The sequence below is a fragment of the Tyto alba genome, unplaced genomic scaffold (assembly GCF_018691265.1).
Source record: "Tyto alba isolate M040663 unplaced genomic scaffold, T.alba_DEE_v4.0 Super-Scaffold_17, whole genome shotgun sequence".
Taxonomy (NCBI): domain Eukaryota; kingdom Metazoa; phylum Chordata; class Aves; order Strigiformes; family Tytonidae; genus Tyto; species Tyto alba.
In genome coordinates this window covers 22,818,199-22,841,071 of record NW_024881279.1, presented here as the reverse complement: position 1 = coordinate 22,841,071, position 22,873 = coordinate 22,818,199, and the positions used below count along the sequence as shown (strand labels likewise).

Below are 22,873 nucleotides of genomic sequence, written 5' to 3'. Positions count from 1 at the left end.
TTCTGAAAACACCTGAAAACAGAAAGCCGCACAGAATCTCGGTCAGCAATAGAAAACGTGCGCAAGAAATGCTCCCCGAGACCTGCTGTTAACACACTGCACTGCTTCTGATGCATCCCAGTCCTGCAATGGCAGAACTGTTCAGAGAGCTGTTGGCCTCCCCGGAGAGGGGGAAAAGCAGCTGTCAGGGCTGGCAGCGCAGAGCCGCGGCTGCCCCATGGCCATGGAGCTCTGCGTGTGTGTGCGGGAGCTGTGGGAGGTGGAACAATGCTGGTTCCCACCCTGGGCGGCAGAGCCGGGGCAACACAAAGAAAGGCAGTGCTCTGTGCCTGGGCTGGTCACAGCAGTTCTGCTCCCTTCCCATTTTTTCCTGATGATTCTGGCTGCACTATGTTAAATGGAGAGCAAGCCCTGATCCTGCCATCTGTGCTCCTCTGCTCTCACGGATGTGCTCAAAGACCCTGCTCTTGTCATCTTTTGGGGTGTGCTGAGGGATTCCCTTGAGGATGTAAAGGCACTGGGGTGGAGGCTGTGTCTCCACTGCACCCCTGGCAGGGCTGTGCATCCCTGCTACAGGGTGTGCCCCAGCCCATTGCCTCAGAGAAGGCTGAGCCCAGCCCTCCCGCCTGCAGGTCACCTCCATCTCCACGGGCCTGTGGCTGCTCACCTTCAAGGTGGAATCTAGTGCAACGAATTGTCTACTGCTAATTTACCATCTCAGATCCCTTCCACACTGTAGCGTCTGGGCAGCGAGTCTTTGTGAGTACAGATGCTTCAGGATCAGCTTTGAAAATAAACACAAATAAGCCACTTTTTGAAGATTAAACTGACTCATCCTGGAAACCACTGCAGGGGAAGAGCACTTGTTTATTAAAAAGAGACAGCAGGGATTGGGGCATGAAAGGAGGCTTTGTCTCCTCGGCTGTTACCTTACTCCATTTGTCTCTGTGTTATTGCCTTTTCTTCAGGTGTGCGGGGAATCTCAGGCACAAATCTCCCAGCTCCACAAAAACATCGGGTAAAGAGGAACCCCCTGGCCCCTGGAGATGACAGGTGTCACCTGCAGCTGCCCCCACATCAGTGCATCTTTGGCGGCATCTTGGTGGGGTGTTGGGGGGGGGGAGGAGGGGGTCTGTGAACGCCTGGCGGCTTGGCGAGGGGCTGGGTCCGTGGCCGAGATGGAGGCGAGACGTTTGTCTCCATCCCCGGTGACCCCCGGGCCCTGCAGGAGCGGGAGGCAGGGATGCAGGAGGGATCCCCCCTGCTGCGGCGGGCATCCCTAGGCGGGGGGGGGGGGGGGGGAGTCCCCGGGCAGCTGGGAATCACCTCTTTTTGGGGCGGGGGGCAGCATCCCCGGGGGAAGGGGCGGCTGCGAGAGCATCCCACCTCCCTCGCTCGGAGGAGGATCCGCGCGGCTCCACGCCACGCCGCGCCGCGCCGCGCCGCTCCGCTCCGCCCCGCCGCGCCCGCCGCGCCGCAGCCCCGCAGCCCGGCCGCCGCAGGGCCGGCGGGCAGCGAGCGGCAGCCGGCGGTATGAAGCGCGACCCGGCGCCCGGCTTCTCCATGCTGCTGTTCGGCGTTTCCCTCGCCTGCTACTCGCCCAGCCTTAAGTCGGTGCAGGACCAGGCGTACACGGCGGCGGTGGTGCTGGAGGGCAAGGTGCAGTCCGTGGGCCCCCCCGCCGGCGGCGGCAATGACAGCCGGGGTGCCGCCGGCCCCGCCGGGGGGGTCTTGGTCAAGGTGCTCGACCTGTGGCCCCTCAACAGCGGCGGGCTGCAGCGGGAGCAGCTCATCAGCGTGGGCTCCAAGGCGCCCTGCTTTAAAGTGAAGCGCAACCACCGCTACATCTTCTTCCTGGAGCCCACCGAGGAGCCGCTCGTCTTCCGCACCGCCTTCGCCCCGCTCGATACCAGCGGCAAGAACCTCAAGCGGGACGTGGCGCGGATCCTCTGCGCCGACTGCGGTACGGGCCGCGCCGCGGAGGCGGGGGGGGGGGGGGGGGGGCGGCGGCCGGGGGGGCGCTGGGACCGGCGGCGGGGGGCGACGATGGAGCGGGGGCGGCCGCGTACCCCCGGGGCGTGTGTGTGTGTGTGTGTGTGTGTGTGTGTGTGTGTGTGTGTGTGTGCCCGGCGGTCGCCTCCCCCCCCCGCCTCACACCCGGCCGGCAGCGGGAGCCGCGCCGGCGGCGATGCGCTCCGGCCGCCGCAGCCGCGTCCCCCCCCCCCCAGCCCCTGGAGCCCGGGGGCCCGGGCTGCCTCCCCCCGCCCCAGCCCCGGTGCCGTGCCGGTAGCGCAGCCCCGGGGCGCGGCGGGCGGGGAAGGGCCCGCAGCCCGGCGGCCGCTGCGCCCGGGGCCTCCGGCCGCGGTGCTTTTTCGGTGCCCCCGCCCCGCCTCAAGCGTCGCTCCCCTTGGTTCGCCTTGGCGAGGGCAGGCACCCCCCGGCCGGGAGACCTGCTGCCGGCGTTCAGTGCTGGCTCCGTTAACTCTGTGCGCGCTGGTGCTGCCTGACGCCTCCCCCCACCCCCCCACCGGGCGTGTTTACCGATGCGGAGAGGGGCTCTTGCCCGGGGGGGGGGGGGGGGGGTTGCGGGGCCTGGGGCAGATGCTGGCGCTCCAGGTGTGCCCTAAGTGCCGGGAAGTTTTGCCTCCCTCAAAATAACGGCTGCCCGTTGTGAAGTTGGTTTTCTTTTGTTCGTTCAGCGCATTTAGATGCCTCCCGTCAACGCACTCGCACTGCTCGCCGGGTGTGCTGTGTGCTGATCCTCCACCACCTTTGTAAACGCAGTTATGAAATTACTTCAACCGGGAAGCGCCTGCTGGAGCGGTACTCCTTTTGTCCCTGGATTTTCCTTGCTGTCCTCCAGCAGGGCAAATACCTGCGATGGGCTGGGCAGTGGGGGACTGGGCAAAGACAATGACTGCATTTTCCCAGGGTTAGGATCTGAGCTTACAAAAATGTGAGGCCGGCCCTTCATCCGGCTTGAATGCTCAGATACAGTGTCACAAAATCTGGAGAAGACCAGTGTTAACCCAGAGAGCTCCAAGCGCCCTGCTGTGCCATCAGAGATGGATTTGAATCTCTCATGTTTGGTGGGTTACAAGGGTACACAGGGAATATCTTCAGGGAATCCAGGTTCCTCACTCAACGACAGTAATTCCTCATCAGAATAGTGGGCCTGTTGCCTCATTAAAAGAGAGGTGCCTTGTCAAGTTATACTTAGCTCTATAAGGAACGTACGTGCGCTGCTTTGTTGTTGTTGCCATGTTATTAACAAGGTGTTTCTGGGGCAAATACTTTGCCATTTGGGACTGCTGACCCCAGATTTTGGAAGCCAGGCCTGCCTCTTTTTTTATTACCTGAAAGATAAATTTAGAAGATTGTGTTTCCTGGGAGAAAGGTGGAACCTTGCATATCATAATATGTTGTTGAGGAAAATGGGCTAGGACTGCATATGAGAAAACTAATTTGGGAGACACTAATTTCCTGTGCATCTGTATGTGGGCCACTGTGGACATAGAGGATATGGTGAAATAGCTGTTGCAGAGTTAAAAGGAAGGTAAATGGGGAATTTCTCAGGACTGTGTTCTCATCATCAGGTGAAAGCACAGCAAAAGGTATGTGTGTTTTTTTTTGGTTGTTTTTTTTTTTTTTTTAAAGCAAGGAGGATTCCAAACTCGCACATCTCTGAGCAGCAGGGTATGACTTTAAGAGGAATGGAGGCTGCTCTGTTGCTTCCTGGACCAGACCCAAAGTGTTAACATGTAGGCTGATGTAACAACAAGTTAAGGGATGTCATTCTGCCTGTGACACCTTCTTGGAGCTGATGCTTTTGTTTCTGTATTTCTGGTGGTCTGAATAGGCTCCCTGGCTAAGGGACTCTGCAGGTTGTTGGGAGCATTGTCTCAGCAGAGCTCTATGGCAGATTGCAAAAGAAAAATAGAAGCTGGTGGTTGGGAACTGTCATAACTGTGGTTTGGCTCAGTGATGAAGATTAAACGGGAGCCTCAGCCTGCTGAACTTGTGGTTCCCCAAGCGCTTCGTGCTCTCAGTTCAGCTGGGAGGTTACTTCTGAAGGTGACATTCCTGGCAGGATCTTCTGATTCGCAGCACCCGAGCTGCTGTAAAGGTGCCTGGACTGGAAAACCTTCTTTCTGCCGCAGAGCTCTTGGTCTGCCTTCTTGCTCCTTGGTTTCTGCTGGGAGCGGAGATCTGGAGGGGTGAAGGCTGTTTCCCATTCTTGCTGCAGACAGGGCTGTGGCCCACTCCAGAGCTGGCAGGGGGTGATGTGTCCAGGCACAACGTGTGCTCTGAGGGACAGCTCTGAGGCTGCAGCCTTGTAAGGGATATTACCGAGCCAGGGGGACAGATGCTGGGGCCACTTCTGAGTGGGTGGAGGGGGACCTTGTGACTCTGATCCCAAAGATGGAGGCCTTGCAGGACCATCTTCTCCCTGCTCTGGCTCCGTGCCTGGGCCTGTTTTCTAGTGATTCATCCCCTTCTCACAGGCGAAGATGCTGTGTGTCCTCTGCTCCTGCTGCTTGCTGAGGTTCGGGATGCACTGCAGGATTAGGCCTGTGGTCAGAGCATCTGCCTCTTCCTCCAAGGAACAGCCTCTGCTGTTTGCACAGCTTGCTCGGAGGAGAGAAAGTGGGTGGTGAGGCTCTGCGTGTGACCCAGACCCTCGCCAGGCAGCGCCAGGAGGAGAGGGAAGGGTGGCATGGGGTGTGGGAGGCAGAACAGGAAAACTGGCCTGTGCAGCCGGCATGTGTGTGGAGCCTCGCGTGGACTGCTTCAGGTGTGCCCTGCCATGCTGAGAGCCAGGGACAGGAGATTCTCACTTTGCCCATCCCACTGCTGGGCAGGTTCCGAAGGCTGGAACTTCCCTGCCTACACACCCCAGAGGTTTGCAGCCTCTGCAGCTGCACAGCTGTGGGTTTGCATCCCCCCTGGCACACAGGGAGCGGCTGGTCCCTGTGCCCAGGATTCTGTGGGTCTCACCACCCACTTGCCCATCTAAAAACCTCTTCTCCACTGGGAGTATTACTGTGGTTTTCATACTGTTACATAATGGTTCCTGTTACTGCTTCTCCTCCTGTCTCTTTTCTTTACATCTTTTAGCTCCTTAATTTTGGATGGTCTCTTATCTCCTTTGTGCACAAATTAAGGAAAGAAGAAATAGGTGCAAGACATAGTGCTGGCTCTCACTGGTAGGGTAGCTCTGTGACATGGTATCCCAGCTGGGACCACTCCTGATTTGATTCCAGAAATGGGGTTGTGGTCCTGACTCTCCTAGTCTTTAAGGGAAGCTCATGTCATCATCTGCTTTTCACTTATGTGAGTCCATGCGTCCTGTGCAAAAGATATATTTGCAGATATTTGGTATACAGGAGGGGCTCTCGCTGGTGGGGATTTAACCTGTCTGTGCTCTGATTTGTGCCTTCACATAGGAACAAATGTCTTTCTGCCTTCATATGCAGGAAGTTGCAAAGTAGCTTTAATTAGAGCTTGTACATCTCCTGGAGCACCTCACTGAAAATGCTGCAGAGTTCCAGGATGAAGTATGCAGTTTACATGTAGGATTAGCTAGCTTGGTCCGGGCAAGTAATCTGGTAGTGGCAGATCCCCAGGAGGATCTACATGCAGAGGACCTGTTGTTGCAGCAGGTACTTCTTGTAAGATGAGGTCTTTCTTTTGTTTCCAGTTGGAAGGTGTCTTGGTGGGCATCAGGAACATGCTGGGGCTGTGGCATTGGACTTGGTGGCCACGTGATTCTGGGAGCTGTTTATCTGTTGATTCTGGGAGCCAGGTTGGTTACAGCTGGCCTGTGAGATGAGGGAGGCCTGATTTTGAAGTGCCCGCGGGAAAATACAGCCCTCTGGAATACAGTGTAGGAGTTGATGCCTGAAATAACACTGGCAACTTTGGACCAGCAGCTCATGCAAAAATGCAAAAATATCCCTCTCCGCTATCCTGCAAATCATTGGGCTTGCTGCAAGCTGGGCGAACACAGGGGAAAGGTGCAGGTGGGCTCCAGCCGCTGATGCCGGTGCTCTCCATTCTGGGACAGCTGTGGAGCAGGGAACAGCAAAGCTGGATTTTTCTCACACGCCATCCTGCTAATTAGGGCTGTCTGAAACTATTTCTCACCACCTTCAGAAAATCACACTTCCTTAGGTTCACAGAAGAGTGAAAACTTGCTTCCTTCTTGCCTTGAGTTTCTGCAGATGGGGAACGGTCACTTTGCTGTGGAAAGCTTTTACCCCTCACAAGGACGGCACATTTCTGGGTGTTCTCTGTTCCTGGTTAGCTGGCACACAGGATTTGGCCTGGGAGTGGGCCTGGGGTAGCTGGGTCCCTGTGGCCAGGTCAGCTCCTTGTCTCTCAGATGAGCCAGCTGTGATGGGGAACTGGCAACTGAAACTTTGCTTGGCTGGTGCTGCAGGACTCAGTGACTTTAGCTGTACCTGAAACAATGGAAGTTGTCCACTCCCAGGCATGTGCCATGAGTGGAGCAAAGCCTGGCTAATTTCTCAGTCCCCCTTTCAGAAATGTTTGACTAAATAAAGCATCTCCCCAAGGATCTCTGTGAGTAAGAGAATACTAAAAAGGTTCCTGCGTGATCCCATCAGCGCTAGTTTCTATATCTAGGACCTCTCCATGCACAGCCCCTGGACACCAGCTGCTGCTTGGTGGCCGTCTTTGTGCTCTGCTAGCTAATAACCCTTAGATACGGGCCCTGAAGCATGATGCCCTTTCTAAATCACAGGCAACACCTTGACTTGGGTTTGGATCTGGATCAGAAACTGGTGCATGCTTGGGAGCACAAAGGCAATAAACCCTATCATCAGGCAAAAAGGGAGCCGTGTTCTGCCGCAGCTGAACTCCCCACTTGATTTGGGCTGTGTACGGCAAAATGCACCATTGACCACGTCCAGGGCCTTGAGCCTTAAAGCATTTGGCACACCCCAAAATCTACTGCAAAGTCCCTCAAGGGATCAGTTTTGTTGCTCTACTGCTGGAATGAGGGTACCTCTCCCAGCAGGATCAGATGGGGTTGCCAGTTCCCGTGACCAGCGTGGCGTAGCTCCTCAGAGGAGCAGCTGCTGCTTTGCCAGGTTGAGGGCATTGGATGCCGGTGCCGGAGTGCGCCTCGTCTCCGTTTCCTCTCCTGAGTCATTGCATGACACTGCTGAGTGTAGAGGAGAGCCGTGCTGCCCTGGAACAGTGCACAGGCTTCCCCCAGCAAGCTGTGCTGGCCATTGGCAGGTCATGGCGTGCGGCGCGAAGGGTGGGGGTGAGTGGTGTGCCTGGCCAGGAGGAGCCACGGGACATCAGTCTGTGGTGGGCAGCAGGTTTGCAAGGCTGCGAGCCTGTGGGTGCCTGTGGTCGTCTGAGAAATTCTCACTGCAGAGGAGCCTGAGCAATAAGGCGTTGTGATGTGATAAAGTGCCTCAGCTGAGCCAGGAGGTGCTGGGGCTGTCTGGCAGCTTCTGCCAGTCCTCCTGCACCCGCTTGGTGCCGGGTGGGGCAAGCGCGGTCAGTGCTGGTGGGGAGCTGGGCTGGGCGTAGCAAACCTATCAGAAAAGCCTGCCTCTCTTTCTGCTCTCCCAGCTGATCAGAGGAGGCTGCTAGGATGTGAGCATGCACCCTCCCAAACTGCTGGACCATTCTTTCTTGTCGAAACGGTGCCGTCTGAACGAGAAGGCTCTGCTTCTCTCCCTGCTGAGGTGTTCTCTGCGCTGTGTGATGCTCTGTCCAGTGCAGATGGTGGAGGACGCCTGTCCTCAGCGGGAGCTTGGGCGGACATGTACGGCGAGGGGGGGCTCCAGAGAAAGCTCATCTCCCTGGCAACTTTGGCAGCCAGGCATCTGTTCGCCTACTGAATTGGGTGTGCAGGACTCGAACCCCTAAAGGGTGCCAGCACCTCTCAGCACTTGCCTTTTCAGGTCTGGGGGCAGGTGGAGAGGTCTGCCAACTGCCAGAAATTTTGGGGACAGGGTGTTGAATCTGCAAGGGTAGGCTAAAGATCAAAAGGAAAATGAATCACTGTGCTACTCTTTCTCTGGCAAATGACCGTGCTCCCAGTGTTTGGCCACTGCAGCTTGGTGCTGGGCTGTGTGCTGTGAAGCTTGGCCAGAAGGGTCAGTGAGAACTGCTCTCACTTAATCCCCACAGTCCAGCTCCATGATGGATAAGAGGGTGACTAGTTTGGAGGACGAAAACATGAGGTTTCCCAGAACATGCATTACTAGAGGGGAGCAGATGATTTCTGTCTTGAATTAAAATAATTTGCATAGCTACAGTCAGGGAAACCTAGGAAACCTAGGATGTGGTCAGACAGGGGGAGGATCACCTCTGTGCTCCGGGGATTTCGGGAGAGGTTTTGTATGGAAGTCACAGAAGACAGCACTGAAGCTGTTCAGGGGAGGAGGCAAGTTCATATTGGTGAAGAAAAAGGAAATGAGAAAATAAGAGAGTCAGTGGGCCGGAGGGGGACAGGGGATGCTGCCTTGGAGACCCAGGGCACTGGTGTTCAGCTGGGTGGGGGTTTCTTGACTCTATGCATATTAGGGTTAACCAGCTCTTGCTGAGTTTGCAGCCATGTCTTGGCATTGCTGGCTGATTGCCTGTGTCAAGGAATCCATTCTGATCATCTTATCTTTCCTGTTGCAGGGTTTTACCCCACACAATTGCTCCCTTAAGGTGTCTCTGCAGTCCAAACCATGACCAAAGGATGACCTCCTAGAAGTGCTCCCCAGTTGGGTTGGAACTGGGCTGAGCCTCACAGTGGTGGCACGGACGGAGCGTGGCCCCAGCTGGTGTGGTACTTTGAGGGTGGAGCTGGGTGGGCTGATGGGAAGAAGTCGTGTGAAGAAAAAAGGCCAGAAGATGGCAACAGTGCTGACAAGGCTGTGGGAGTTGCAAACCAGGGGTATCTACCCCTCTGCAATGAGTTATCCCCTTGTCCCCGGTAGCCTGGTCTGGAGCTGGGTGAGAGCTATCAGCAGAGCGTTTTGACAGTAGGTTGAGCAGACACCCATCAGGAATGACCCTGGTATGGGTGACCTCTTTGCAGGCAGGCAAGATAGCCCCCTCAGGGGTTCTGAGACTAGGAACTAGATAAGTGCTTAGGCCCATTCCTACTCTGTTGTCTGATGCTGTAAGCCCAGGGACCAAGGTACTTCTGCTCACAGCATCTCTCCCTGGCCAGGGAAGTCCTTTAAGGTCTCTTGACTGGGGTTGGTGGCTGCAGTGGTTCCCACTGGCCCCCCCACCTGCCCCATGCCCTGTTGTCTGCAGCAGCAGGACAGTGCCATCCTTTCCTGTATTCCTGTCACTTATTATTTGCTGGCCCATGGAAGGCAACTGAGCTCATCCTTGCAGGCTGGAGCACGTGTCCTGGTGCAGGAATGCCTCATAGTTGGTGGTGTCCTAGAGGAGAGCTGGCTGCTGTCGCCTCTGGGCACAGCCTCTCTCTAAGATGGGACACGTGCTTAATGAGTGGGGATGTGCCATGCTTGTGACGGAGCGCCCAGATCCCACCCTGCTGACCCCCACTCTCACCTTGTCCTGGTGTGAGGGGACTGTCCTTTGCCCTCTTGATGAAGGTGAGGACTCCAGGAAAGCCTTCCCAATGGGTTCAGGTGCTGGAAATGAGCCTGTGGGGTCTGCGAGTGGGCACAGGGCCCCAGGGCTGATGGAGAGCAGATCTTGGGTGTGATGGTTTTCTAGGGCAGGTCTGGATGGGCAGTGCTGTGCCTGATGGCTTGTGAAAATGATGAGGAGGATGGGAAAGCTTTGCAGAGCCTGTGGAAGGACATGCTGTACTGCTTAGTGGTAGAGTTAGTCAGGTCCTGCCAATTTGGGGTCGGAAGGCAGGTATTTGTGTTTATTATAATCAATCACTGCTCATCCACTTTTTGTAATGGCTTGATAATGATGAAATGCTGTTCAGGATCCTCTTGGTGGTCTTGGGGCAGGCAGATGGCTTGGCAGGGGGGTGGGGACTGGAATTAGCTCTGCTTTCTGGGCTGTCTCAAAGTTGGCAGCAATGCACCAGCCCTGGCTGCTGCACTCACCTGAGCCTGTCCCCACCAGACCCTGGCTCCCTGCTGCTGCACTGTTTGCTTTAGCTCTTTGGGGTGGGCTGCACTTGGGTCAAGCCAAGGTGAGGTCAGGATCAGGCAGAGCCTCTACTGTCAGCCTCTAACAATGTAATGTGGCCCTTCCCGGCACGCAGAGGTGTGTGGGTGTATGGAGGACAATTAGCAACACATTCATTAGCCCTGTGAGTATGACAGGGAGTATGAGTGGGCTGTCAGGATGCCTTGCTTGGGGGTTGGGTCTTCCCCGTGGGTCCGTGAGATGGTAGAAACATCAATGATGGGAGTGGGTGCTTCTGGCCCTTGTCTGGACCTGCTGTTCTGGGTGTTCCCTCCTTCCCACCTCCACCCCTCTGGCCTTCCTCAGCTGCCCTTCCATGTGGCTTGGTGCAGAGGAGAGGAAGAGTTGGGACTTGAGAAGCCAAGTCTCCTCTAGGCTGCTTTCAGCCTTGAGACAGGCTGGCAATTGCTGCCGGGAGTCCAGCTGATGTCATCAGCATCTCTGGAACGATCCTCTTCCATGTGGGATCTCAGCGGCCTTCTCCTTGTATCCCTACTGGGAGAAGGAGCTGTCTTCCCATCCTGGCTGCCAGGTTGTCTCTTGTGCTGCTGTGCCTGAGCTCTGTTTGGAGCGGCCTAGGGAACATCAGGGCCTCTTCTCATGGGGCTATGAAATGCTTCCTCCCTCCCTGGGCAGCTGCACATTTATGTCCCATGCTGGAATGAAGTAGAAATTCTTGTTCCTGGGGGGACCTGACATGGCAGGGTGCTACCTGCCGGCTTTGAGGAGACCTGGAGACCCTGTCTTATAGCACCAGAGAACCTGAGTCCCACAGACACGTCCCCAAATCTACAGAGCTGAGGCAGCAAGAAGGAACTGGAGGAGTTTCACTGCCAAGTCTTACCCGTGGCTCCTGGGTTGGCTCAGCACGCTCTGGATACGTGGCAGGAGGAGGTAGTGCCCATTCCAGCATCCTCCGGCCTCCGGTAGTGCTGCTGGGCACCAAGCAGATGGTGCAGACATCAAATGAGTGTCCCACCAACCCAATGCTGCCCTGATCTTGAACACTCCCAGAAAGATGCCGTGATGTCAGGAAATGAGGATGCAGCTGTGGTGGAGGTCTGTGGTACAGAGGGATTGCTCTTCTCTGGCAAACTTTCTTCTTAGGTTGGTGATTTAATCTGGTCTTCCTGGCATGGGGGGACACAAGAGGCTGTATCTGTAGGATGACTGTTCTTGTTTCTTGGACATTCAGGCACAACAGGAACTGCAGGCCACGACAAATGCTGTAGGAGCCCCATACTTGATGATGTCCTAGAGCCCTAATGTGGGCAAGGAGGGGAAAACCTAGAGGGGGCAAAGTGTTCTGGTGCATTTGGGAGGTGAGATGCTGGGAAAAGCCCTGGGGCTTTGGGGCACTGGGTAGGACATAGTGGTAGATGTAGAATGGTTTGGATGGAAATTAGGAATTCTTCTATACCTACAAGAACTAGGGTGATGGGAAGCAGGAGGCATGGGGGGCACCCAAAGAAGGTCCTTTTTCACGCAGTGCCTCGCTTCAGGGTGCTGCTGGGGCCACAGGAGAGAAGGATCACACAGGGTCCCAGAAGCCACGCCTGTGTGTACAGCATGGTTGGGGTGCAGCTGTTGATTCTGCATTTCCCCAAATGCCTTGTTGCCAGAAGGGGTGGGCTACAGGGTGGAGAGGCAGAGTATGGGGCTGAAGCAGTGCTGTGGTTTTAGCCCCAGGAGGGGTGTGCTCTGCAGGGAGGCAGAGACATGTTTCTCCATTTATTGATCAGTAATTCCCCCATGAAGCCCGATCTGGACCATGCTCCAGAGAAGGAGCTTTGTGGAGTATCTAACCCTTTTCTAGAGCACGGACATTGTGTGTGAGGAGTGCAGCGCAGAAAGCCAACTGTACGGGTTCGCCTCAGCCCCGTGTCTGTGCAGTTGTGCTCGGTGTGTGCACTGCAGAGAGGTGTGTTTTTGTGTCTTCACACTCTGGAGGGAACCGATGCCGGCAGTGGGGTTGTGCTTGGAGATTTGGTTCATTTCCCATCTGTGCCACTGATCATAGGAAAGCTGCTTAGAATCCCCACACCGTGATTCCCTGCCTGGCAAGCAGGAAGGATGCTGCTTTGCACGCTCTGCTAGGGAGCAGGCAAAAAATGTCAGTGTGCTGGGTTCATATCAGTGTGTCAGTGCTGATAATCAGCAGAAATAGTAATGAAGCCCTGCCCTCCCTCCAGTGCCTTTCACTGATGGACCTCAGAGCAGTCCATCCCCCTGGATGCAGGGCTGTCTCTGATGTTAATTGGTCCTCCCTGGAGGTAGCAGACCCTGCTAAAAAGGAGGCAAACTCTGCAGTGGTACTCCATGCAGCTGGGATGATCTGAGTGAGTGTTTGGGGGTGAAGGAGCCCTAGCTTGTTCCTGGAATGGGTCTGCAAGGGACCTGCCTGGTACCAGCCAGCAGCGTGTTGACTCTCCTTGGGTGGCCATCTAGCTCCGAACATTTCCCAGCCGCAATCAGCTCACAGCAAAGGTGTTAGATCCACAAAGACATAAACTTGCGGTCCCCAAACCTGCCTCTGACCTGCAGCGGCGTGCTCTGTCTGTGTGGGGGAGCTGTGATCTGTGAAGAGATTATTTCTGTCAGTCCATTGCATGGTGACATGCAGGCTTCTGGCATCCAGGCTGTTTTTCTGGTGCTCAGAACTAGCTGGGAATGCTGGCAGTGAGTACGGATCCCCGAGGGCACTTGATGCTGCATGATGGCATGGAGAGAGGATTCCCCAAGCTGTTAGAGGGATGAGCAGCTTTGTGGTGCACGTTGTGATGGAATGATGCTCAGATGAGGCAGGCTGAGTGGCTGGTCTGCTGATGCTTGCAAACTTCTGCAAATCTGTAGCTGCTGCAGGGAGCCAAGAGATTAGAGTTGTGTTTTGTGGCTTGAAATGACCTTGAGAGTTGCCATCAGAGCCCATTCCTCAGCCCTCTGGGTTGCTACGTGTCAGTAAATGTGACTGGGAGGAGATCCAAACACAGACGCGCAGGGTTTTGTGTGCGTGTTTACTTCTGCAGAGTCTTCCTGGTGAGAGGAAAGACAACTGCACTCTGCCAGTGCTGAGACAGCTAATCCGGGAGCCCTCCTTCCTCAGGTTGCAGACAGTTTCAGGCCACTCCTGCCTTCCCAAGCACTGTGGGCTGAATCACCTTATGCTCCATCTCATCAGAGCAAAAGCACAGAGACCAGAGCTGTCACACCAGGAGAGCACAGGTGCAAGGAAGTGGAGGATATCCTGCCCATGGCGTTGATACACCTGTGGAAAAACCAGCTGAATTTGCCAAGAAAGCACATGCTGTCACTGTAATCAGACTGGTAACCGTGAATAAAACTATGGCCATTGCAGGAAGGAGGTTCCGGATGGTTCTTTGAGCAAGGAGAGGAAATACCTTCCCGTGGTGAACTTTGAAATTGTCTGATGGCTGGTGAGACCAGCAAACCTCATATTTAGATGCTAAAGCATTCAGCAGAGGAGCTGATAACTCCCAAATCACAAATACATGAAGAGGGTTCTGGCTTCAGAAGGGCATTTAGGCACATTGGCAGGTGCCATTAGGAAACTGTGGCCTTTTGAAACCTTCCTGCTGGGAGAGTGGCTATGATTTTCCTGCAGTGGCTGGTGCCAAGGCAGCCCTGGGTGTCTGCAGGACCGCAGATGCCTGTTGCCCATGGCAGGTGCTGGCTGGCTGCGCGGGCTGGGAACATGCTGGTGCTGAGCTCTGGGGCTCCTTTGCCATGCAGGAGCTCCTGGGGCTGGAGGTGGCACCTCAAATCACAGTGCTGGGCAGCTCTGCAGCTAGACAAAGAGGTCTTGTTCCGTCCTTTGCTCTTGATGCATGGGGAGACATGTGGCTATGTGTACTCTGGTGTAGGTTGGGGTCTGAGAGAGGTCACAGTCCCTGCCCCTGCAGAGGTCCCCACAGGGCTTGTGTCTGGGATGAGGGATGCTGAGGCTTTGTGGATAGGGCTAATCTCTATCTGGGATGTTTCTTTATGTTGCACAAGATTTACTAAAAGCATCGTGTGAACCTTCTGGGAGGGGACATGTTGCAGACTTTCCTTTCCCAGCATGTTTTTTGTAATTCAGTGTCCTTCCCCATCACTCTATCTTCAGGGAATTTCCTACCCCTCACACTTGCCCAGTGGTAAGGCTGTGTCCCAGAGCCAGCAGAGCAGCACTAGCCCTTTCCTCCTCTGGGTAGGCAATAAAATTCATGGTGCTTCTCTTCCTGGGCCCATGGGGTGCCAGATTAAATCTGATCTGAAGCACAGCACAGATGAGCTCTGCCAAGCCTCTGATTCTGGCCCAAAGAGGCTGCAGAGTCCAAGTTGTCTCACTCAAGTATTTATTAAATGGGCTGGTCCAGGGGCCTTTCCAGAGATCCCAGCAGTGCAGTCAAAGCTGGTAGCGGAACCGCTGTCGCCGTCTCCTTTGGGGTGAGGGTGTGAGGAGTGGGGTCGGTGATGACTCCTGCCAGCTCTGCTGCCTGCTGTTGCCAGAGGTGAAACCTGGTGCCACAAGCACAGGTTCCCAGACACTGCACACCGGCAGCCAGATTTGAAGAGGGAAGAGTAGTCATGGTGATGGGGAGTGCCTGGGTGGGAGGACCATGCACTGGGCTCTTCCTATTAAAAAACTAGGGTCAGCGACCTGCCAGGCAATTGACGTTCCCAGGACAGTTATCAGATTGGAGGGAAGGGGGTGAGCGTGGAGTCTGTGGGAAACAAAAACATGTCCCTGGAGCAGAAACCTGCCCAGCAGTGGAGCTTGGAGATTTGGAGATGTTTGCTGTAACAGACACACACTTTCCAGCAAGCAAGGCTAATAACAGGATTTTATGCGGAGTGGCTTTCTGCTGGGCTAAACTCATTTTCTGTTGGAGCGTGGGGGAATGGCATACATGGGGTAATCTGCTGGCTGCAGCATCTGAGGAAAACCCCCCCTGCTTGAAGTCTTACTTTCATGGGCAATGTTCTTCCAAATAATGTTTTTTTCTTCTTCTCTGTGTAACGGATGACATGGGAAACCCTTCTGCAAGGAAATAAATTCTGCCTGTCACAGTGGCTTTCACTTGGCAGTGTTGAATTTCCTTCCATGCTGCTGTTGTCTTTCTCTTTTCCCCCTTCTCCTCTCCTCCCTCCCACACACACTCTTCTCTATCGTACATCTTCAGCTTTCAGTGGTAATTGCAGTTGAGCTAAGAAAACGCTAACATGTTTTTAGTGATGGCTTTGGTTCCTTTTTCTGCAGTGTTCTCTGAGGCTGCACCCTGTTAGAAATCTTGAAGGTGTTTCAATGACCTTTTTTCCCATTTAGACCTATTTTTGGAGGAAATTTCCTGGAAATTCAGTATTTGGATGAGAAGTGGGAATATGAAGTAGTCTGGTGCCCCTAAATATGCAGGACATGCAGGTTGGACCTGTCTGCTGGGAAAGACTCTCAGCATCTCTTCTAGGTCTTCCTCTTGTAGGAGTTTGCTTGTGAGACACAGGCATTTTTGTTGGAAGTTGTGTGATTTTTGAGGTGAAAAGTCACAAAAGTCTGTGATTGCCTAGAGGAAGACCATTGTGTCCAACCTGATCGATCACCTTCAGTGATTGGGAGACAAGGGGAGAGCAGTGGATATTGTCTACCCGGGCTTCAGTAAGGCCTTTGACACTGTCTCCCATAAGATCCTCATAGACAAGCTGTTGATGTATGGGGGGGATGAGCAGACAGTGTGATGGATGGATGGCTGGGTCCAGAGGGGGGAGATCAGTGGCACACAGTCTAGTTGGAGGGCAGCGACTAGCGGTGTATTGCAGGAGTCAGTCCTGGGTCCAGTCCTGTTTAACAACTTCATTAATGATCTGGAGGATGGGGCAGAGTGTACCCTCAGTGTTTGCAGCTGGCAGCAAACTGGGAGGAGTGGTTGATATGCCAGAGGGTCATGCTGCCATCCAGAGGGACCTTGTCAGGGTGGAGAAATGGGCTAACAGGAACCTCCTGAAGTTCAGCAAGGAAAAGAGCAAAGTCCTGCACTTGGGGAGGAGCAACCCCAGGCACCAGTACATGCTGGGACCACCCAGAGGGAGAGCAGCTTGGCAGAAAAAGCCCTAGGTGGTCCTCACGGACACCAAGTTCACCATGAGCCAGCACTGTGCCCCTGCGGCAGAGAAGGCCAGTGGTATCCTGGTCTCCTTTAGGTAACGGACCCGGCTGGCAGGTCAAGGGATGTGATCCTTCCCCTCTGCTCAGCACTGGTGAGGCCACTCCAGAGTACTGTGTCCAGTGCTGAACTTCCCAGTACAAGAGAGACATGGACATACTGGAGAGAGTCCAACAAAGGACCACCAGGATGATGAAGGGACTGGAGCATCTCTCATGAGGAAGGGCTGAGAGAGCTGGGACTGTTCAGCCAGGAGGAAAGAAGGCTCAGGGAGACCTTAGCATTGTATATAAATACCTGAAGGGAGGGTACAAGGAAATGCAGCCCATCTCTTTTCAGTGGTGCCCAGTGACGGGACAGGAGGCCATGTTCACAAACGGGAACACAGAAGGTTCTCTCTGAACATCAGGAAACACTTTTCACTGTGAGGGTGACTGAGTGCTGGCACAGATTGCCCAGGGAGTTTGTGGAATCTCCATTCAAGAGCTGGTGACATGGTCTCTGTCAGCCACTTTGGGTGGCCCTGAGTGAGCAGGGGTGTTGGACAAGATGACCTCTGGATGTCCCTCCAACCTCACCCTCTCTGTGACTGTGTGGAATGCTCCCCAGGACATCTTGCCTGTGTGGTTCTCACTTGACTGTAACCAAAGACCTGCAGTCAGCTGGAGACTTGGTGGATATGTGTATCCCCCCAGGTTTGTCCAGGTGGTGTTGGGCTATGAATTAGTGTCTGTGTAACACTGTGCCACAGACCCTTGGCTAAAGAGGCAGCTGAGGCCCACACACCATGCTCTTCCGGGCTTGGACGCTGTCCACGTTCCCCATCCTCTCAGAGTGAGGGCTGTGGAGGAGTAGCATCTCCCCTGTTCAGCTTCACGGGACAGAGGTCTCTCCACTGTTGTCAAAATGATGCACAAGGGCACATGCAAGAGCTCTTGTGCAGCCATGCCACTGACTCCTCGGGGCTTCCATCACCCAGGATGTTCTGGATCAGGTCCAGAATATGCTTACAGCTTGCTCTCTCTTCTCTCTCTCCCTGTAGGTCTCATCCAGTGCTCTGTAAGGCCCTGCCTGTCCTTGCCCAAAGGCACTTAGGGCAGGTAGGAGTCTAAAAGCCCTGTGCACGCCCTTGAAGACTGTCCTCCTGCCATGCCCAACACCCTCCCAGGGCAGCCTAAGCTCACCACTGTCCTGGGAGGGATGAGAACCAAAATCCCTGGGCTTTATCTGAAATCTGACAGCACATGTCCCAGGGGGACACTGCTCTACCCCAAGACCCATTCTTCCTGCCCAGCCCCCTCTGCCTGCAGCAATCTCTTTCACATGGCCTGAGTGGTCTTGGCTTGCTTCTCAGAGTGGCTATTTGTAGCCCACCTCACATGCTCCTAGGATGAACTATGCTTTTGTTGTAAGTCTTTCTCAGGTGAACATGCAGCAGAGGGGCCAGGCTGCGGAGAGCAGGGCTGGAGGTCAGGACCAGCTGGGCGCCATACCTGGGGAAGCTGGGGCTGCAGCAGCAGTGGGATCGGCTCTGTCCAAGTTCTCTCTTGGGCAAAGAGGGAGCTGGGACTGGGATAGCATGAAGAGCCGCTCTTTGCCATCTTTGCCAGACTGGATCGTATCTCACAAACTCTTTGCAAAGTGAGGCCCGGTGCTGGGCTTGTTGTTTGCAGACCTGCCCATTCCCTGCTTCTCAGATGCCATCACCCGCTCTCCCTGCTCTATCTTCCCACAAAGATCAGTGACCCAGAAATGACAGGACTGAGGCATCAGAGAACAGCTGTTGGAAAGGCTTCTGGGTAGACTTTCTGCCTTTCTGCCTTGCGGCTTGGGGAGCAAGCATCCTACTTGTGGTGGGACTGTGAGCACAGTGATGCTTCCGCCAGAGCACCACGTCCTGGGGAAAGCAGGAGGGTGATATCCAGCAGCCTGCCTGGGGCTCCTGGTCCAGCTGATGGCCTAGGGCTGCTGTTTGGAGCTCTGCAAGCAGCTGCTGGACCAAAGAGGCTTGTGCAGACAAGGCGTGCCTGCCCCAGCCCTGCTGACCTCTGCTGCAAGCCTGTGATCTGTTTTCCCAGGTGCTCCTTTGGCCCAAGTCGTGAGTTGTCTGTGCACTGCCCCACGGTGCATTATGGCCAAAGCAGTCCCTTTCCAGCCCAGCATACCGGGTGTGCTGCAAAGAGCTACCAGCCCAGCAAACCTGTGCTGGCCCTCGCCAGTCTCGCGCTCAGCAGCTGAGTCTGGCTTGGCAAAGGGTGCAAGATGGTTGGTTCAGAGGGAGGTAGGACAGGGAGCAGTGGAAGGGAAGAGGCCATGCCGAGCAGGCACCTGTGGTTGTCTTGGTATGAGGGCTGCCCTCTACCTCCCACTGGCCCTTCTGTGTCTTGGGTTGTGCAGTGTGATCTTCCTGGGGCTGCTGGTAGCAGCAGCGCTGTGGCAGCTGCTGTGGCTTCTCACCCCAGTGGAGATTAGTCAGGATCCTTGGAGAAGCCTTCAGAACTTTCCCAGTAGATGAGCTAGCTCGATGCTGGGGTGGGGGGATGTACTCAAAGGAAAAATACGCTGGAGACAACCTGGGAAACAGAGAAACCGCTATCTGCTAGAGCTGTTGGGTGACCTTTTTTCTCCCTAGAGTAGTCTTGCTGAGAGGGAAGTGGAGGACCCTTGATGTTGAGATACTGCACTGAGACACTCAGCAGCATGCATGCTGTGTGTCAGAAGCTGCATGCTGCATGTGCGGGTGTTTATGGCAGGGAAATGAGGCAGCTCTGCCACTACCTGTTCCTAAACTATTTCTAGTTCCACCTAGCTGCTTACCCAGTCAGCAGAGAGGAGGGAACTGTGCCTCCTGCCTGTGGATGCGGGGATATTTCCCTCCCCTCCCCCTGCAATCAGATGCTTGCAGAGCAAAGCTTGCAGCAAGCCAAGCATCACTTGCACTCCATCAGACGTGGGTGTCTATAAAAAGCCTCTCTGGGGTTGCGATTGGGTGGGTTGGCTGTGCCACGTGGTCTCTCGTAAGGCCTGTGTTGCTGAGCAAGTGGCATTCCACTTATTTTTGGCACTAATAGTCTTTAGTTAATACATAAATTCAGCTTAAATTCTGGATGGAAAATAAATCCCAAGTGGAGGCTCTGCTAATAAGACGACAGACGCTTTGGGGAGCCTGGGACGCCTGTCAGTGGAGCGGTCGTGGCTGCTAAGATCTGAGAGTAGCAACGTGCGCAGGCACAAGGTCCTTAAAAGTTACCATGAGTTGTCTGACTAAATTAAAGAAGCATTGAACAGATGGCTGAGGTGAGCTCTAACTTTAACTGCCAGAACTGAACTCATTACAGCAGATGCCCCAGTGAGATCCCCAGTTCCATGCTGGCATGGTGAGAAAAGGCAATCAAAGCATCAATTTAGGTCTGACCACTGCAAAACACCCTCCTCTTTGACAGTCTGCTGAAAGGCAAGGCTGGTCTGAGGTCCTCTGTTCTATCTCTTTCTTGCTGGCCCACTGCCAGTCACCCCAAGATGTTTCCCCACACTCTGGTTCACCCCAGGGAACCCTCACCCCAGATTTGAGGTGTGTTGAGGGCTGTATCTGAGTGGCCATGTCCTTCCAGTAGTGTACGAGCCTGTGAGAGCTGGCAGGGGAAACCTGGCTGTGGTGTCCAAGCCAGGGAGAGTGTGAGATCTTTGAGCTCTGACCTTAGGCTTTGCTCCATGGGTTGGTGCTGTCACCCAAAGGAGGGTCTGGCTGGGAGGGCAGATCCCAGTATCCTGTCATAGGGTTTTGTGGCAGCATGCTTCCCACCCAGTGCGATGCTGTGGGGCTCTGTGAGTGTAACAGGATGGAAGGTCCCCAAGCCTGAATTCACCATGCGTAGGATGGCTTTGAGGGTTGAGGCTAGAGCTGACTTATTCCCATGCCCCACCAGGCAAGCTGCTCAGCAGCAGCACTGTTACCTGGTGGTTTCCTCATGCTAGTGCTTTGCAGTGATGGCTACCATGCATACACAGGGGTCTGGCTCTGGAGCCCAGCAGTGGGACAAACCCCAGCTCTTGTCCTTTGCATGACCGTGCTGGAGCCATTTTGTGCCTGTGTGCCAGACTGGCAGGCCAAGAGGGATGTACTCGCTCCTGTGTCCAGCTGCTTTCTGAGCTCCTCTCCATATTAACTGTCTTCTGTGAGATGAAATCTGAAATACATTGGATGCTTGTTGAGAGATGCTCTGTACTTGTGAAGAAGCAGCTTTCGAGGGACCTTTCCAGGGTGGTGCTGTGCTGGGAATCAAAGCCACTGGCAGTCTGCCAGCATGTCCCACTCCTGCCCTGTCCCTTCCCTTGGAGCTGGGGTCACAGGGTGCATGCCACTGGAAAGGGAAGGAAGGTGTCCTGGTGACCGGGCTACAAATCCCATGGCTCAGGCCCTGCTTCCCACCTCCTGGCAGGGTCCTTACTAGGTTTCCACCAATTTCAACTCTTTCAAGAGTTGAAAAGAGATGGGATGTTGACCAAGGTTTAGAAGAACAGCAGTTCATCCCTGTCTCTCCTGCTGGCTTGCCTAACCTTGTACACAAGGTCAGCTCCTGCACATTCAACATATTAACCCCTGTCAGGCAGCAATCAGAATTTTAAAGTCATTTAGGCCTCAGGTGGATCTTTCTGGGGAGGTTCAGGTGTCCTAGTTACAGTCAGGACTCATGGTACAGCACTGGCCTCATGAACTGGGGAAAGTCTGAGGTAATTTCTTTCCCCAGGTTCCTTGCTATGGATTTCCACCGGATCCTGCTTCTTTCCTCTGCAGTTTCCATCCGAAAGTGACAAAGAAAGGCTCAATTGGTGTTGTTTTTTTTGTTTGTTTGTTGTTTTTTGTTTGTTTGTTTGTTTGTTGTTGTTTTGTTTTGTTTTTGTTTTTGTTTTTTGTGGACAATGGTTTGCAGTCGCTTTGTTTTCACATTTTCACATGTTCTTGGTGCAGGGGAGTGGGGGCTCATTCTAGAGCTCACTGGGGCTGTATTTGTTGCAGTAGGGAAAGCCCTGGATAGTGTTACCAGCGGGTATCCCTGATTCACAACACAGGGTGGTAAAGTCCCAGCTGCAGCCTGTGGGCAAGATGTAACAACCTTGAGGCTTTGTTGCAGAGCTGTAGGTGGATGTAGCTGTTCCTCTCCTCCCTGATCCTCCACATCTGTGTTCTCATCTGGGACCTGCCTTGTGAACACATCATGCTGCAGTGGAAGCTGCAGCATCAGATGGTGTGGGGTTGGCTCTGGGATGCCTGTTTCTTGGGGCAGGGACCCTGGGGAAGTGTGTGTATGTTTGTGTGTTTGTGCCAGAGGCTTCCTTTGGAGACAGAAATGATCCGTGCTGGAGGCTGGGGGCGGAGAGGAAAGAAATCCCAGCATCTTCCTACCCAATAGCCGCTTGGGATTGGTCGTTGCTAAGCACAGGGGCTGGCCAATGAGTAAAGAGTGGTCCAGGCATGGGCCAGGACATCTTGGCTGGGACTTGCAGTCGGGTTTGTGCCTGTGTCTGAAGTGGACAAACCATGCCAAGGGAGAGCAATACACAGGAATGAGCATTTTGCATGCAGTGCTGAGTCCCGGCTGCCAAAGGCAGAGCTGCATAGATTTGGCTCAGCCCCACCAGGGACTTCCTCCCTTTGTTTTTTGTTCTCTCAGCCACTCACCTCCCTGCCCCTTTGTACTTCAGGTGCCTCTGTCCAGTTGCCCCGTGTACTCTGAGCCCTTATTTCGCACGGTGCCTGTGCTCGCTGGGGAAGCTGTGGCTCCTCTGCCTCTGTTCTGCACCATGCGGGAGTGAGGTGAGAGCGAGTCAGTTCTCAACAGGAAAATCCCAACAACTGTCTCAATAAAATAGTTTTAATAGAACAGACTAAGGAGTATACAGAGTGAGTAAATCTTACGTCGCTTCAGATCCTTGTGCATCATCAGACAGACCCTGGATAGATTTCTCCCACGGCTCAGAGGAGAACCCGTCACTGGGGAGAAGCTCTCAGTTTTGGTCACTCGAGCCATTATATAATTTCCTTGCAAGAAAACAACTCTATTCGTAAAGGCTGCTCTCACGAGAACTCCTTGCTGCACTGCTGGATAAAGGCAAGGCCGCGCGGGTGGCGTGATCGCTGGGACCGAGTGGGAGCTTCCCCCTGGCTCCTCTGTTGCAATGAGCTGGCCGTGTTTGTCCTGTGGCCACGGGATTTGTGCTCCACAGCCCAGCCTGAAGAGTACGTCCAGCACAGCCCAGCCTAGCACAGGCACGGGTGTAGTCAGGTTGTAGATGCATCGCTAACTCCCCGATGCACAGCAGTCTCCTCGTCAGGACTAATACACTCCTGATGCTGAAGCACTCCTGATATGCCTTCCTCCAAATATCCCTGGTGACCTCGCTGGTGCAGTTGGGCGTTCCAGGCTCCAGCCCAGTGTGATGCTCTGCTTGCCCATCACAGAACCTGAGGCTTTCCACATAGCTCAGGCTTATCCTGGCCTCAGCCATCCAGGTTCCAGCCTGAGGTGCCAAACCTCCCTGCACTAGCAAGT

General features: G+C 54.5%; 1 protein-coding gene across 3 annotated transcripts in view; it reads left to right on the top strand.

Annotated features, from left to right (window-relative positions):
* The first annotated feature begins 1,261 nt into the window (after nt 1-1,261).
* The window catches only part of NRG2 (neuregulin 2), a 212,876-nt gene continuing 191,264 nt past the window's right edge, over nt 1,262-22,873 (top strand). The window contains exon 1 of one of the 3 annotated variants that reach the window (XM_032988493.2): nt 1,262-1,963. In XM_032988493.2, coding sequence (XP_032844384.2) covers nt 1,534-1,963 — 430 coding nt within the window. In that variant the 5' untranslated portion in view covers nt 1,262-1,533. The remainder of the gene's footprint in view (nt 1,964-22,873) is intronic. The other 2 variants (XM_042789985.1, XM_042789983.1) reach the window with 2 other exon arrangements.